Here is a 17508-nt window from a genome sequence, read left to right as displayed (position 1 = left end):
TTAGAATAGACAATAGATCAGTATTATTGAATATTCATTATTCATACATACTTATGTACAATAGTATGTATTGAAGATATTTGAGAGAAAGTTTGAAATTTTCCGCATAAAAATGGCGTATATTTAAAAAATAGACGATCGAATAAATGTCAGATTTATCACAGGAAATAGTTATGTCAGAAATATTAATCCGGTTACTGATAAAATATTGTGGATGTAAAAAAAAATTATACAAAAATTTATCTGTTAATCTCCTTACAATAGTAAAAAGTATCGCCGCATCGATACGCGATATACATTTACGATAGCATCAAAACTGATTTATTGGGATAAATAACGATATCTTTCTTGATATATGTACATTTTTACAGACAAATTCATTATTAAAATATTAGACAAGGAAATATAAGTTTATGAATAGAATATGAATAAAAAAGAAGTATAATTGAAAAAAGTATTAATTAATGATAAAAATTAATTTCAGAATAAAAAATAGATTTGTATATAAAATATTTATTATATTATATTTATGGTGTTTATATTTAAATAGTAAATAATATATATATATATATATATATATATATATATATATATATGTACATTATACATATAATAATCATTTCCTCTTATTTTCAAAAATAAGAAATTTCTTTTTTTAATAACTACAATATATTAATTATGGTAGTTTTAAGTTAGCCTGTCGAAATATCGTGATATTATGGCATATATATTCATATTAAAAAAAAAAGAATAAAAAAATGTATATTTTAATATATATCATATATATATGTATATAAATAATGAATAATCAATAAATTTAAAATAAATGATCTCATCGACATTCGACATTTGATAAACTTAAAATGTTTGGTTAAAATTAAAATTTGTATAATTATGTTTAAATGCATGATATATATATATATATATATATATATATATATATATATATATATATATATATATATATATATATATATATATATATATATATATATATATACAGATTTGAAAAAAAAAATTAAAATCACTTTGAAAACATACTCTTTTCATTCTATTCTCGCATACTCTTAAATTACAAATTATAATGAATGTTTTTATTAATTTAAGAAGACCTCACACACTATCGAAATATCTTCAAATCAAACATTTACAGTTATATTTATTAATCATATCGATTATCTAGAATAGAAAAAAATTTTACGATCTTTAATCTGTCTCAGATAATTAATCATCCACACTCTTGAAGTATTTCCTATCATTAATAGCTGTCTTTATATAGCACCATTTATCTTGATTGTTAATTAAAAAAATTGTATATACTATAGTATGTCTTTAACTGAAGTGAACAATATCAATAAAAAATATGAATCAAAGTATAATTAAAAAGACAATATTTTTGACGAAAATCAATTAAATTAGAGAAATTATAGTCTGTTATATTATATATATATATAATATATATTCTCTCCATTTATATTGTATCTTTATATATATATACGCTCTTAACAAATAATTATATACAGACGAATCCAAATACGGAAATGTAAAATTTCACTATATAAAGAAGAACACATAATATAATTCGTTTAATATTTGTTGTAGTAATTTTTTTTTACTATGCAACAAGATATGATCACGGCCCCACTTTATTCAATCAATAAGAATTATAACAATATATCTCGATCTATGTGTATCATTGAACTTCTTAATAGATGTAGTTATTCAAGGATATTCATTCTTTCGTCCTATTATGAGAAAAATGTCATATATATATACGTAAATAAGGTAAGTATCTCTTATTAAAGAATGTTTCGAATGTGAATTAATTTGAAAATGTTGCGAAGAGATTAGTTTAAAAGTAATATCTTTAAAAATATGATCAAGTTTTATTATCTATCAAACTTATTTTCAGATGGACACGTGACATACATCGGTACCGGTGGATTATCGTAATAACCATATAACGGTTGAGATACCTGCGGGGGTGGTGCAAATGGATGCATAACATGAACTGGTTGAACATAGGGCATCATTTGTACCGGTGTGGTAGGTACCGAAGAACCATGTACACCGTTACCACGACCTAACGTTGATCCGTTATAAGATCCCACGTAAACATCGTGATTGATCTTACCCGAGTAAGCACTCGCAGGTCTTATCATTGAAGCTTCATGAATGCTAGATGCCACTGCCGTCATTCTAGCTTCGTTCATTTGGGTGCTCCATTTGAGCCGACAGATACATATGACTATAACGATGATGGCTATAAAAGCGACGACACCACCAACTATGCCAATTATTAAAGTATCGTCTGTACTCGACACATTTCCAACGGTAACACTACTGGTATGATCTCCATTGTAATTTTTATTTCTATTATTCTGAGTCGTTGGTTGTACAGTCCATATAATTTCAGGTTCAGCCGTTGTTGATCTCGAGGAAGGTGTCATTTCTGTTGTTTGATATCTACTAAGGGTTGTCCGATCACAAGTAAGATATTCCTCGGTAAGATTATTCAATAACATTCCTGATACATAATCAGGAGTCATACAAATAACATTAGATGCTCTATTGCCTAATCCTTTTAACCATCTCCAAAGATGTTTCGTTTCACAGTTACAATTAATAGGATTACTATCCAAACCAGTGAGTTTTACGAAACCACTTCTTTCATCGAGAGCAGCCAACAATTGTACGGACAGAGTAGTGAATTTATTTCCAGTTATATCCAATGAGACTACTGTAGAACGTGGTACCGGGAAGAAGAGAGCTGCTGGTATCGTGTCAACGGATGTATTTTTCAGACCAAGGGACAATGAAGGTACACGTACACCCACCAACGAACTCGAAAGTACGGTACGTAATCTCTCTCCTCGTAAAGTTAATAGTCGCAAACGAGGATGCGTTCTTATAGAAAGTTGCTCGTTTCCCACAGACGAATCTTTGATTTCAATATCTAAGGTTTCTAAGTTTGGCATCCCTTTCAATATTCCTTGCACGTCGAAATAACCTAATTTAGGATAACTATAGGCATATAACGAACGTAATTTTCCCAAGTGTTTGAATGCGTTCTTTTCTATTCTAGTACAATTAGGAAGATCAGCGATCTTAAGTGAACGCAACGTGGATAATCCATCGAAACTACTCTCATTGATAGCTTTCACGTCGTTGTTAGATATGTCCAAACTTTGAAGAGTTGGAAGTATTTTAAACGTATTCACCAAGTTCGAAAAATCCGTCAATTTGTTTCTGGATAAATCAAAACTTTCCAACATAGTAGTACGTTCAAGAATAGCTGGTTTGATGTCTATTATATCGTTTCCAGATAGATTTAGATGTTTTAAAAATGGTGTCTCAAGTCTGGTTAATACTTTTATACCAGTTTGGGCTAAATTCAAAGATCTTAATATCTTTGCTTCGCCTAATATACCACGTATAGCATTTTCGCTAAGTGGATTCTCTGAAAGATCAAGGTCTTTTACATTGTTGACTATATCTTGTGTAAAGACTTCCGTCATCTTATTTCTTGCTATCTTTAAACTGAACAACGATGCCGATTGTCTCTGTAAAGTTCTTATCGGTATTTCATTGAAGTAGTTCCCTGATAAATCGATGCTCTCCACTGAACGAATTCTGGATTGATCGAATATAGTTTCTGGTAACGAAGCTAATTTATTATTCTGAAGATCAAGATGTTCAAGACGTAATAAACCTTCCATCGTACGTTCGCTTAACGTTTCCAAGACGTTATTAGATAGATCCAATATTTGAAGTTGCGTAGAATTATGAAAAGCCAGTTCTTCAACAGACTCTATTTTATTTCCTGAAAGATTTAACATATATAATCGACCGATTTGTGAGAAGGAAAATTCATCGACGTTCTTTAATTTATTCCTCGACAAATCCAAACGTTCCAAAAATTGCAGAGATTTGATAAAATCGCTAGGGAAATGGACGAAATCGTTATAAGATAGATCGAGGCTTCTTAATCTAGGATGAATCACAAAAGCAGTCGGTGATAATTGACTCAGACGATTATTCGATAAATCCAATATTTGTAAGCCTGTTCCAGTATTGAAATATTCTCCGATGAAAGACGTTAATCTATTACTACGTAGATTAAGCTCGTAAAGATTTATAAGGCCGACGAAAGCTCCATTGTCAATACGTTCGATAAAATTATTAGATAAATCGATCACGGATAAATTGTAATGATGTTGAAAAGTACCCTCGTCTATCTCTTGCAAATTATTTCCAGACAGATAAACCTTTTCTAAAGATTCCAGATTTAACATTAAAACTGTTGGTAAAATCTTCAAGCCTGTATACGATATATCAAGTATAATTAACGACGATGGAAATATTGGTGGAAATCCTCCATAAAGAGCATTACTGCTAAGATTAAGATATTGTAATCTCGGCAAATGTTTGAATGTTTCGGGAGATATTCTTTTCAATTGATTACCGGCCAAATTTAAAGATAATAAATTTTTTAAAGGAAGTTCAGTCATACTGGTCAAACGATTGAAGGAAACATCTAGATTCAATAAAGTATCTTCCAAACCGGCGAACGTATTTTGTGAAATACTAGAGAGCATGTTACCAGAAAGTTCTATGCTAATGAGATTTTCGAAATTGTAGAACAATCGACCTGGGATTTCTCGCACCAAGTTACGCGTTAATCCTAACGTAACGAGACTAGATGACGTAGATCGAATTAATTCCGTGGATAATGCCGCTACACGATTGAATTCGACGTGAAGATGAGCCAATGCTGGTAGTCGTGTTAGTGCTGTAGCCGGTACTAATAAAATATTGTTATCCTGTAGCGACAACCATTTTAATTTTACTAATCCTTCGAAGGATGACTCCTCTATCTGAAAATAAAGAAAAAAAAAATAAATAAATAAAAATAAAAAAAAAAAATAAAAAATTATATTTTATTATAGAATAAAAATTAAATATATTTTTTATATTACCGTACGCAAAGCATTCAAGCTTAAATCAAGTCTAGTGAGAGAGGAAAGACTGGAGAACGTATTTATTCCAAGTCGACCAATATTATTTCGACTTAGATCGAGTACTTGTAATTCGGTCAGGCCTAACAAATGGACACGTTCAATTTCCTAAATAATATTTCAAATTAATCGTACATAATTAAGTGAAATTTGTTAAATTTAATATCTTGATTGAACTTACTGTAATTAAATTATTTGAAATATTCAAAAACTTTAGATCCGTCAAATGTCTCAAAGCATAAGTAGGAAATTCTTGTAAGTAGTTCACAGAAAGATCCAATTGTAATAAATTGTATGCTCCTGAAATAATCGATTATTAGTATTAATATAATCTTTTATTATTTTGTTTCGTCTAATTATAATTAAACATTACTAAACCTAATAATTTTTTATAGGAGGAAGTAGGAGACCGATGTTTCATGAGAGACAATTGTCTTGTGAGAACTTAAAAATGAAGTTCATTGTTCTTTAGAGGTCGACCACTTCTTCCGTGTAACTAAACATCATACTTTCGTAGAAATAATAAACTAGTGCGAAGACACGCGTTAAATTCCCACCTATTAATGATGTAGATGAGTTTGATGTAGTAGCGATTTCGAAGATTATAATTTCGTTTTTCACGAAAAAATCATCTAATTAATCATAATACAGTATAATAATCCTATAATTTTTACGTGCATCCTAATCACGAAAAAGTGTGTTAGACAAAAGAATAGAAAATCACGCATATTATATCAATTTTCTAAAGAAAAATATGAATAACAATAAATTTTAATATAATGATCATGTAAGTTATAATTTAAGCAACGGAGGAAAAAATAGTACAGTTTTATGAGAACTTTTTCAAGAGATCTTCCGAGACATAAAAATATCATGTTATTTGTTGTAAATGTACAGTAGAAGATATTTAATTTGATAGAAAGTAATTTGACTATACCTTTAAATACATCGCTATTAAATCTTGTGAGATCATTGCGAGATATATTTAAGAAAAGCAAGTGTTCTAATCCAGAAAGTGAACCATCCTCCATATGTGATAATCCATTATTACTGAGATCCAGACGTAACAAAGACTCGCCCAATGTCAAAAAGGCTCCTCTTGAAAGGGAACCTATAAAACGATTTCATTCATTATAATAAAATATTTCTGTTTGTAATTTTTTATTTATGGATTTTTTCTAATCTTCAATTTTTATATTTTTTACTACTTTTATATGTTTACATTATTGCTAATTTTCTATTTATACATTAATTTCCTATTTATAAGTTTTCTTTTTTTCTAATTTCTTATTAATACATTTATTCTGATTTTCTATTCATAGATTTTTATTATTTCTTTTTGTTTTTCATAATCTTAATTCGTTTGAAATCAGATTCACAGCGAATAATAGATATTGTTGCTTGATAGAATGCTAATGTTATATGAATAAATTGTATGATGTGCGCAGCTTGTAATATTGAATACGTGGAGAAAGTTAGGCGCGAAAATTCTGAGCATCTGGTACGAATGTATCCTCCGTGCCGAGTAAACCGTTAAGTAGCAATCCGAGGATCGATATATTAGTCTTCAAGCCAAATCTTTCGTATGACGGATTTGTTATTGTTGATAATTTGAATATTCTCAAGAAATAAAATAATACATGCAAAGAAATTTCTTTAATTTTTATAGCACACGCACATAGACATACGATATTTAAAAATTACAAACAAATAAAATATACATACCAATATTATTTCCAATAAGCGAGAGTATCTTGATACCTTTTGGTCCTTTCAACGAAGCAGTAGGCACAATAGTCATATTATTCTCATCTAAATAAAGTTCTTCGAGATTGATACAACCTTTAAAAATTCCTTCCTCAATGTTTCGAAGTCCATTTTTCCGAAGATCAAGCCTTCGTAATTCTTCCATACCATGAAATTCGTTGCTCGAAAAAATAGGATTTAAATTATCACCGAGAAGATTATTGGCTAATCTCAATACACGTAATTGATTTTGAGATTGCAATTGGCGATCCATTAATCTGTAAATGGAATTATCGGAGAGATCCAACTCTCTCAAGGTCAAACCAGATCCAACAAGTTCTTCTGGTAAGCTTTGATAGCCACAGTGTCTTTGACTGATCGAAATAATCGGTTGTCCCTTGAGACTGTCCAAAGTGTCACGAGTAAAAATAACACGATCGCAATCCATTTCGATAGATCTTGGATAATTTGAAGATACCATACACTTGCATGGTACATGCAAATCTCGCTTTAATTCGACGCATGGTCGCCATGCTGCCTCGTTTTTATAAATATTGACGATAATTAACGAACCCAACAACAAGTATGAACTGAAAAACAAAAAAGAAAAATTAATTCATCGTATTATTATCTAAAAATGAATGATCTGATAGTAAATAGGAGAAACAAAAATCTTGAAAATAGATAATAGCCATAAGGAAGAGAACTATTAACGTTTCTTTGCATACTATTATATTCATGTTCCACTTTCAAATTTCAAACGGTGATAGTTATCGAGAAGAAATTTATGAGTTATGAAACCACATCGTTCGATTTTCATTTGAAAAAAAATTAAAAAAGAAAGAAAGAGTCATATAAAAAAGATGTATTCCTTTATATTAAATGTGTCATTAGTTTATACATAGGATGTAAATATTTTGTTTATTATAAAAACAATAACAACTTCACGAGGAATGTGTAAAGATTTCTATCGATCATTATAAGATCTATCACTTTAAATAGAACATCACAGAATACCTCTCTTTTCTTCATTCATACATTCTATTATCTTTTTCACACGATCTACAATAACTTTAATCACACTGGCAACGATGATGATATTTAATTCTTCCGTAGTATCTTACACTTCAATTTCAACGCTTAGTCATCTTACTAACAGTAAGTCGGAAATGACTTTCGCTTCCCAAGCGTTCAAATTTCTTACGATAATTATATCTCGATGAGTGTGCGTGTGTGTGTATGTGTGTATGTGTGTGTGTGTGTGTGAGGGAGAGAGAGAAGGAGACTTTGGAGAAACCGTAAGTGGTGAAACTATGCATTCGATTCATTAATTTTAATTTTATGAATGAACTCGATTCAATCGTAACGTAAATTAAAATTCACATTATCTTATCTTATCTTTTATTATAATTAATAAGATTCAGTATAATTAATAATTAATAAAATTCATTATAATTAATAATAGATAATGATCATAGATATTTCTAATATTTGTCACGATTTCTTTTTTCATCAAACAAAACAACTACTATACGTATAACCTGAATTCTTTAACAAGTATTGGCAGTTAGGTTCGAACGAATCGTTCATTTCGAATGTAAAGTCGAATTTGGTCGACTCGAATAACGGTAGGTGTAAGAAGATCGTCATGACTTTGCAGACTGTGTCGCATTTACTCTCTCTCTCTCTCTTTCTCTCTCTTTCTTTCTCTCTCTCTCTCTCTCTCTTTCTCTCTCTCTCTCTCTTCCTCTACTTTGTCCTCGATTAAGAATTTCTATCATGAAATTACAATGAAATACAAATTATATACGAAACATCGATAGATTAAAATTTACATTTAATTGGATCTATATAATTATGTATAATTTATAATGTTTCATAATCATAAAAAAAAAATCCTGTCATAATCTTTCATGTGCATATATTAAATTAGTTATTGAAGAAATCAGTTTTATATTTCATACTATCTATCCTATTTTATTTTATTATGGTTGTGGTATTGCCAGACTTGGTTATTCTAATGATTATTATATCGCGTAACGTGTTTCAATGAGATTGCAAACTCTTACTGTCATTAGAAGTTCGCTAATGTAAAAGTGATTACGATATCCTTTGCCATCGTAATTCGATAGAACTTTCTATTTGCGCGAGTAATTAATCGTCTATTTTTAAGACGACGTAACGTGTGTGATTTATTATTTACACGTTGTTTTCGAATGAAATGAAATACACACACACACACACACACACACACATAAGCCTTAATTTGTGTGTTCGTAATTTCTCAAAAGCTCCTACTATATTTATCCAATCGAGATGAAATTTTGTATAATTGTTTGGATTATAATCCTTGTAATCCGACGGAAAGTTTAAACTACTTCACTTGCGGAAAAAATTAGCTACAAAACATTAAACGAATAAGAAAGAGATAGAGATAGAGAGAGAGAGAAAGAGTGGAGAGAGAGAGGAAAGAGAGAGAGAAATGTACGGCCGACACGAAGTACGGAGCAAGAAAGAGAGAGGAAGAAATAGTGAAGTTGATTACTAGAAATCAATTTTGATTGAATGATTTTTGATTTGTGATATACGAAACACAAAAAACCGAACACAAAAAATTACGTGTTCCATGTTATGTGTTCTGTGTTTTCCGTGTTACGGATGACGTACTATCTACGAATCTGGCAGTCCGGGTTCGAAATCCGGATCACGGAAAAAATTGTATTTCGTTGGAATTTTCTAATGGTTCTCGATCTTTTGATGCACGAATAATAGAGTACCTTAAACACGTTTTTCTATTCTCCTAAGCAATCGATGATATAACATAGCTAGCGGAAAAAATTTTTATTTTACAATTCGAATGATAGAACATATTGGCATAATGCATATACATATTACATACGATCTGAATACGAATGCTTGATATATTATTTCGTAAGAAATAATTAATAATAAAATAAGTAAAAATAAAAATGTTTTTTTGACCTTAGTTGTCCGTTATGTTTAACAGAGGAATGTACTAGTATATATATCTATTTATATATATATATATATATATATATAGCTTTAAGGAATACCGTACACCGTGTTGGATGACTTTCAAATCAAACAAATTAAACAAATACTTCTTCCGAATACTAAGCACCACTTTTGCCCAGTAGCTAGGTAATATCTTTACGACTGCAACCCAAGACTGCTTTCTACTGTCTAATTAGTAATACTAGAGCGCACCCACTTTTACGTTGCACGCAATCACTAATTTCATATTACTATATTCTCACGTTCGATATCAAAGCTTGCACCTCTGAAATTCTATAAGTACGATCAATTTAAAATGTTTTATCTATGCGTATTTTGTTTGTATTTCATTTTGTATCTATCCATTTTTTTAAATTAATCCATTATAACTTTATATAACTTTTAAGTAACATACATACACATACATATATATATATATTTTTTTTCAAGTTTGTGATCGCCGGCTTACAATTAATTTTTTTTTCCTTTTCATTTAATTTTATATCTTTCTATTCTTAAAAATTAACTCTCTCTATAACACCTTTCTCGTAACTTTCAAGTTTATACGCTTATATATATGTATCTTTAAGTTTGCAATTTCCGGCTTGTAATGGATTATATTATGCTTGGATATATTATATGTTTAATTTTGTATCTTTCTAATTTTAAAAATTAATTCTTTATAACGCCATCTGTAATTTTAAATTTACACACTGACACATATTTGTATTATTGGACATTTCATTCCATTTTATCGTTAAAAATTTAATTATTGTTTTATATCCATGATTTTTCATGTTTTTGAAAGTAAAAAGTTATATTTATTGTTAGTATAGTATGATTATAATATAGTATAGTTTTTATATAATATAGCATAATTTTGTAAACACACAAAAATAGATCATAGAGAGAAAGAAAATGAACAATATTTTTTTTTTTGCAAAATTAAAAAATAAATCGTAAAGTAAAGGTACGATATATTATTTCTTTTGTACTTTCCATATATTTGAATTCTTGTACGGTCGAATCGTAAAATAGGAATGATAAGTCAAGGAAAAACAGGTTTTATAGACAAAAGTATTCACAGGAAGGAGCAGCCTCGAAGATTTTTGCGATTATTCCTGCGAACTGGATAGACCAGTGCGGCACAATCTAACGCGGCAGTTATTCTCTCGAGAACTTATAATTTCTTTTTCTTTTTAATTATATCCGCAAATCCGCGAAGAAAAAAAAGGAAACAAAAAACAACAATATCCGTGAAAGAAAACTTTCCAGCTTGTTAAAAGTTTCAACGAATCTTGAAAACGTATATACATGTGTGTCATTTCGATGTACGTCATTTCGCAAATAATTATGTACATTCATTTTTTAATCTCTAAAATCGTGAAGTACCATGAGCGTGAGAGCTGATTATTTTCCGGATGAAGGTTAAAATCGTATTATGCGTGAGAACTTACTTCATAAACAGTACTATCCCTAAATACACGTGAGTCATGGGAAAGTCATTTTAATAATTACATTCACTATTAACACGACGAACGGCCATGACTTATCTCGTTCACTTTTTCTTTATATGATTAGAATTATCTTGGAAATTAACATGAAAAAAATAAAAAAGAAAAATAAAAAGAAAAAAAAACCATTCTCATGAAAACATAAATGTTTATTTGTAAATGAATCAGTGATAAAACGTAAAGAAAAACTATGAAATGATACATGACATTAAGCATTTAATAAAGCTCGTTAAACCCAACTTAATCATGTACAAAATTATCAACATTTCATTCTTACAATCCATAAATGATATACTTACACCATGATGATGGTGTTGGCACTTCCACGTGCCAACTACAATGATACTGATACAAATAACACAGTTTTATAAAGGTGTGTCGTACGATTAGCCCGTTTTACTTCTCGAGGCCACTATCACCTTCGAATCAACATCAGATTCATGGAGTATTCACAGATGGATCATCTTGCAATCATCTTCATGGTCATCGTGTGTCATCGATGGCACTTTCTTGTTCCTTTCTTTCCTTTTTCTTTCTTTCTTTTTTTATTTATTTCTTTTGTCCTTGTTCTCAATAAACGATAGATTTTCTCATTTTTGATTATTTACAATCACCTTTACCAAGCATTACTTTATAGTTCTTTCGAAGCGCGAAAACACGAAATATAAGAAGCCACGGTAAGATCTCTGAGAAGACTCGGAAAGATTGCCGCAGGAGAAAGAGAAGATACCGATGAACGTGTACACCGATGCCCTTCCCAGAGGTTCGCGGACTTGGACATAACGGGGATCCCGAGTTAACTCGTGAGGCAACTTCGGGACCATCACCGTACGATACCACCACCAGGTTACCGGCTCGCATATCAAGAAAGATCGAGAGAGAAAAAGAGTAAGAGAGAGTAAGAGAGTGAGTGAGAGAGAGAGAGAGAGACAGAGAGAGAGAAAGGAGAAAGAGAGAAAGAAAAGGAGGGAAAGAGAGAGGGAGAGAGAGAGAACGCACGGAAGGTCGTAGAAAGGAGCGGGAAGAAGAGGAATGGAAAAAGTACGCAAAAGAGCGATAGAGAAATGCGTTTCTGTCGGCTAAGAAAAGAGCGCGAGGTAAGATCATGGATGTAGGAACAAGTTGCGGGTTTCTCGAGCAGCCTTTCACTGACTGTTCTCTCTCTCAGTACACCTATACGAATAACCGGTCGTCCAAGGTATGCCGTTGGCTATCTTGCTAGGTATGCTGCTGTTAGTTCAATATCGAATTGAGAAAAATATCTCCTTGAGTCAATCACTTAAGTTCTTTGTGAATGAACGTTTCTCCTGATCTTTCTAATTTGTAATTGTCTATGCACTCTTTCGTATTTATATATTTATTAAAGAAAATTTAATTCACAATAAAATATATAGCAGTTATATAGTTACGATCGGTATTCGTTTGATACGCATCGAATGCATCGAATATGAATAACCTCTAAGGTATTTTCATTCCTATTGATATGCATGATATCGTGGTGAAACGCTAATTAAAACAATATAGACCTTGATATTTTATATTTACTTGTTATATTATATTAGGTTAATTTGACATCATTATTATAACTATAGAACTTTTTTCAATAACTGTAATAATAATGAAAAATATAATGATTAATCAAGATAAAATAAGTTTGATTTCTTTATTAATATTTTCTTGTAATCCTTTTTAAATTGAATTTAGATATTTATGTAAATCGTGTCTTAACCTATCGAACGTCGTAATATATTTTAAATTTATCCAATCATATTGGCGGATAGCTTCTAAATTTCAAATATGAGTTACTAAAACTACGTACAGATGACACTGTTTCTCGAGATATAAAATCATTCAATGAACGTAGAGATATATTGAAGTTTGAGAAGGACTGCTCTGATTGGTACATAACACATTCATGTTGATAATTAATATCGATGAACTATTAGTCTTTATACGTGACCTGTCAAACAGAGGATGAACGTAATTTAACCTCAATGTATAATTACTGTAACGACTAGAATTGTATATATTAATATATTTTTGCTTATATTTTTGAAGTAAAACATTTAGAAAAATGTCTGCGATGATAACTGCGGATTGGTTTCCTTTAGGACGTGACATATACTTTCGGTAATTTAATAATATATCCAATACATATTTTCTAAGGATAATATAAACATTTTATGCAACAATAAAAAATATAATAAAAAATATAATTCTTTATTTTAGAAAATTTGAATTATATCCACTTACTTTCCAAAACGAAGTCAGCAATACCAATTTAATAGCAGCAGCTCCTTACGGAGGTTCTTTAGCAATTACCAGACATCCTAAAAAATTAGTTAAGATTCAAGGAACTAATAAACCCGTAATATTGATTTATACTTCAGCAGGAAAATTAACAGCCAAGTTTCAAGTAAATTAAAATAGTTAATCATTAATTGATACATGTAAACATACTATGTATTATTCCAAATCATAATTACATTTTATAAAAATAATTTTTCATTACAATTTTAAAGTGGAACAGTGGACGATTAGTTCTTTTGGGTTGGTCTCAACAAGAAGAATTACTTTGTGTCCAAGATGATGGCATGGTTCTTATTTATGACATGTTTGGGACATATCAGCATACTTTTGGCATGGGAAATGTGTGTTACATAACATTAATAATAATATAAATCATTATTGTCAAGATTATTTTAATGTTTGTTTATTTTTTTGTTTTCTTTAAGGAAGCAAAAGATACCAAGGTTATAGAAGCTAAATTTTTTACAACTCCTGTTGGTACAGGAGTTGCTGTTTTAACATCTGCATATCGAATTTTTTTGGTAACTAATACATCAGAACCAAAAATTAGACGAATTTCTAATATACCACGTAAGTTAAATTGTTTCTAATATATAATGTAGAAGAACTTTTATATTTATTTATTGTATAAACTTTTAGGAATTGGTGGCTCCATTGATTGTTGGCTTGTAGTGCATTATGACAGAGAAACTCAAATTATTTTCTCAAATGGAGATGGTATATTTTTTATGCATCAACCTTACACAAATACTACATCAATACCATTTGTAAGTTTTGTTTGATTTTAAAGAAATATTCGAAGAAAATTATGGTTGCTTTATTGTAATATAATGTGTTATTTTTTAGAGTAATTTGTTTAATAATAAAATAAATAATGTATATGCAATGGCTGTATCTCCGAATAATCGTCATATTGCTCTTTATGCAGACACTGGTCATTTATATATTGGTTCATTTGATTTTAAAGAAAAATACTGCGAGTGCGCTACACACATGACTGAACCATTATCTTGCATAGCATGGTACATATATTATATATTCTTATTATAATAAAATATTTAAATATTAAAATACTGACGTATTAAATATAAATAATATTAACTTACAGTAATATTACAGGTGTGGAACAGAAGCTGTAATTTGTAGTTGGAATAGTACAGTAATGGTTGTAGGAAGATCAGCTGAAACTATAGTTTATACTTATGATGGACCAGTATATCTTATTCCAGAAATTGATGGAGTACGTGTTTTATCGAACTCCTCTCATGAAATGATACAAAAAGTTCCAAATGTTGTACTGAAAATATTTAGAATAAATTCGACAGATCCTGCATCATATTTGTTGGAGGCATCCAAACAATTTCAAAAGAAAAGTCATAAAGCTGATAGCTATATTGATTTGGTCAAAGATAAATTAGACGCGGCTATAATAGCTTGCATTGATGGAGCGAGTCATGAATTTGATTTTCAAACGCAAAAATTATTAATAAGGGTAAGAGTTATGTAATTATATTGCTAATATCCTTTTAAATACTTTTATATAATTAAGAAATATATTTTAGGCAGCTAAATTTGGTAAAGGATTTAGTAGAACAATGAATCCTGATAATTATGTTAGTATGTGCAGAACATTGAGGGTACTTAATGCAGTAAGACATCCATCAATTGGAATACCATTAACATGTATACAGTATCCTTTAGTAGTTTTTGTTGCGATGATCAAAAATTAATTAGTTGAAATCTATTTTTGTATTTTCTTTAACTATAACAGACTTAATATTTTAACGAGCCAAGTGTTATTGGATCGATTAGTAGCAAGAAGGCATTATTATTTAAGCATACAAATAGCACGTCATCTTCAACTTCCTGAAATAGATGGAGAAAGTAGAATTTTAGCACACTGGGCTTGTTATAAGGTAAATTTCTATTTTGTGTGTATATGTGTATTATCGTATATTTTGCATACAAATATTTTTCTCCAATCACAGTAATATATATTTTACATTATATAATAAAAAATATGAATGAAATCATTATATTATTAGATAATAAAAGTTTTTGGCATACTTTTAGGTCAAACAAACTCGATTAGACAAAGAACAAATAGCAGAAGAAATAGCTGATAAATTAGGATATGCTCCTGGTGTATCATATAGTGAAATTGCAAAAAGGGCAGCAGATTGTGGTAGAAAGCAATTAGCTATTAAAGTAAATTGATTTTGTTTTACATATTTTGTTCGATCAAATAATTATGAACTTATTCAATATTTAATAGTTGATAGATTATGAACCACGTGCTCAATTACAAGTACCTTTGTTACTTACACTTGGTGAAGAACGAGCTGCATTACATAAAGCTGTTGAAAGTGGTAATACTGATCTCGTTTACACTGTTATACTTCATCTTCGAGAAAATATGACACTTGGAGATTTTCAAGTAAGTGAAAAATCGATTCTTCTAATATAGCAATAGTACATAAGATATCATTGCATAATATTTGATAAAATATGCATTATCTTTATTATCCATTATAGATGTCTATAATGCATTGTCCTTTAGCAATGGCATTATATATAAAATATTGCCAAAACCATAATCGAGAAACATTACGAGATATTTATAATCAGTATGATGATTTCCATTCGCAAGCAATATGGTTTATTACAGAAAGTTATCAACAAAAGGTCCGTATGAAATATACGTTTTAATATTATGATGATGTTAAATAATTTCATTTATTTACTATTTAGAGTGCACGGGATACATTGCTTCAATCAGCACAAGAAAATTTTAAATTAGCCCGTAATGATACAAATGCTGCTTTGACAGAAGAACAAATTAAACTATTACGTTATCAAAGATCTTTAGAAGAAACATTACATAAAACAATGGTAGGAAAATCTCTTCATGACACAGTCAAAATATTATTACTTCAAAATGAATTGAAGCTTGCAGATAAATTAAAATCAGAATATCGAATACCTGAACGCAGGTATAGTCTATATTTATATTCTAAAATATGTGAAAACATTTACATATTTTTATTAAAGAAAAATCAGAAATAATCAAATTAAAAATAAATTTATATAAGTTGATAATGAATTCATATAAATTAATTGTTGAACTTTACAGATATTGGTGGTTACGAATTCAGTGTCTTGCAGAAAAAGGTCTTTGGAATGAATTAGAAAAATTGTCAAAAAGTAAAAAATCTCCAATCGGTTACGAGGTAATAAAAACATCAACAATAAATTTGCTTAACATTCTGAATATTTTATATATAACTTGATAAATTTTTTCTCAGCCATTTATTGATCAGTGTTTAAAATATAATCAAGAACAAGAAGGAAAAATATATTTGCCAAGAGTGCAAGAAGAATTAAAAGTAAAATATCTTGTTAAATTGAAGTAAGTATGCTTTAATAGACATTTTATATTTTTATTCATTTATTATGTAAAAATAATAAGAGATTAGCTATAATCTCTAAGAAATTAGCTATAACATAACAATATGATAAAATTGATTCGTTTCAAATAATTCTACAAAAGTTAAATATATTATAATTTATACAGAATGTTGAATGAAGCAGCCCAAACAGCAGCAGAGCAAAAAGATGTTTCTGCTCTAACGTTTGTATTAGCACAATGTGGACCGTCGGAAAAAAAATTAATAGATAAAATCAATATGCTTATTACAAGTATAAAAAATTAATGAGTACTATCTGTACGAAAACTATGTAATATACTTTATTATATATAAAAGTTTATCTGACTGAAAACATATTACTTATAACTTATATTTATATTTATATTTAAATATAATTGTAAATACTTTAAACAACGATTTATTATATTATATTTAGTTTTTCACTAAATTAATTTGTAATTTATACAAAAAAGTGCT

At 29.4% G+C, this 17508-nt stretch overlaps 2 protein-coding genes across 9 annotated transcripts; one reads left to right on the top strand and one right to left on the bottom strand.

Moving 5' to 3' along the window:
* Positions 1-1013: 1013 nt before the first annotated feature.
* On the bottom strand, positions 1014-12167 carry LOC118449462 (uncharacterized). Of its 6 annotated transcripts, XM_085660569.1 has the most exons (7): positions 11593-12163; positions 6744-7354; positions 5956-6129; positions 5200-5318; positions 4980-5126; positions 4604-4877; positions 1015-3823 (listed from the first exon to the last, which is right to left on the bottom strand). In XM_085660569.1, the coding sequence occupies exons 1-7, from the start codon at positions 11595-11597 to the stop codon at positions 1890-1892; spliced, it is 3264 nt and encodes a 1087-aa protein (XP_085516695.1). In that variant the 5' UTR covers positions 11598-12163; the 3' UTR covers positions 1015-1889. The 6 variants fall into 6 exon arrangements, with proteins under 6 accessions (XP_035739904.1, XP_035739909.1, XP_085516694.1 ...); XM_035884011.2 differs by having other exon boundaries at positions 1014-4877; positions 11593-12167; XM_035884016.2 differs by lacking the exon at positions 11593-12163 and adding an exon at positions 9844-9955 and having other exon boundaries at positions 1014-4877.
* Positions 12168-13194: 1027 nt separating this feature from the next.
* On the top strand, positions 13195-17444 carry Vps16A (vacuolar protein sorting 16). Of its 3 annotated transcripts, XM_085660601.1 has the most exons (17): positions 13201-13273; positions 13352-13423; positions 13523-13709; positions 13816-13944; positions 14029-14173; positions 14243-14370; positions 14450-14625; positions 14723-15095; positions 15166-15293; positions 15375-15519; positions 15677-15811; positions 15879-16040; positions 16139-16288; positions 16355-16596; positions 16737-16833; positions 16909-17012; positions 17178-17444. In XM_085660601.1, exons 2-17 carry the CDS (start codon positions 13368-13370, stop codon positions 17314-17316), a joined length of 2496 nt encoding a protein of 831 aa, XP_085516727.1. In that variant the 5' UTR covers positions 13201-13273; positions 13352-13367; the 3' UTR covers positions 17317-17444. The 3 variants fall into 3 exon arrangements, with proteins under 3 accessions (XP_035739826.1, XP_085516728.1, XP_085516727.1); XM_035883933.2 differs by having other exon boundaries at positions 13195-13423; XM_085660602.1 differs by lacking the exon at positions 17178-17444 and having other exon boundaries at positions 13195-13423; positions 16355-16495.
* The last annotated feature ends 64 nt before the right edge of the window (positions 17445-17508 follow it).

Source organism: Vespa mandarinia, chromosome 12 (assembly GCF_050613455.1).
Source record: "Vespa mandarinia isolate Hongniang chromosome 12, ASM5061345v1, whole genome shotgun sequence".
In the NCBI taxonomy this organism is placed as follows: domain Eukaryota; kingdom Metazoa; phylum Arthropoda; class Insecta; order Hymenoptera; family Vespidae; genus Vespa; species Vespa mandarinia.
Note: the sequence above shows the minus strand (reverse complement) of the source record. Positions and strands in the feature narration are given on the sequence as shown.

What these genes read in the sequence shown, in the direction of transcription:
- LOC118449462 (XM_035884011.2), bottom strand. An exon ending in GCTTATTGGAAATAATATTG is followed by an intron (nt 6,130 to 6,743) that starts GTATGTATATTT and finishes ATCGTTTTATAG; the next exon opens with GTTCCCTTTCAAGAGGAGCC. An exon ending in TTTCAAATAATTTAATTACA is followed by an intron (nt 5,127 to 5,199) that starts GTAAGTTCAATC and finishes AATATTATTTAG; the next exon opens with GAAATTGAACGTGTCCATTT.
- Vps16A (XM_035883933.2), top strand. Translation starts at nt 13,368, where the DNA reads ATGTCTGCGATGATAACTGCGGATTGGTTTCCTTTAGGACGTGACATA. An exon ending in ATACTACATCAATACCATTT is followed by an intron (nt 14,371 to 14,449) that starts GTAAGTTTTGTT and finishes GTTATTTTTTAG; the next exon opens with AGTAATTTGTTTAATAATAA. An exon ending in ATACCATTAACATGTATACA is followed by an intron (nt 15,294 to 15,374) that starts GTATCCTTTAGT and finishes TAACTATAACAG; the next exon opens with ACTTAATATTTTAACGAGCC.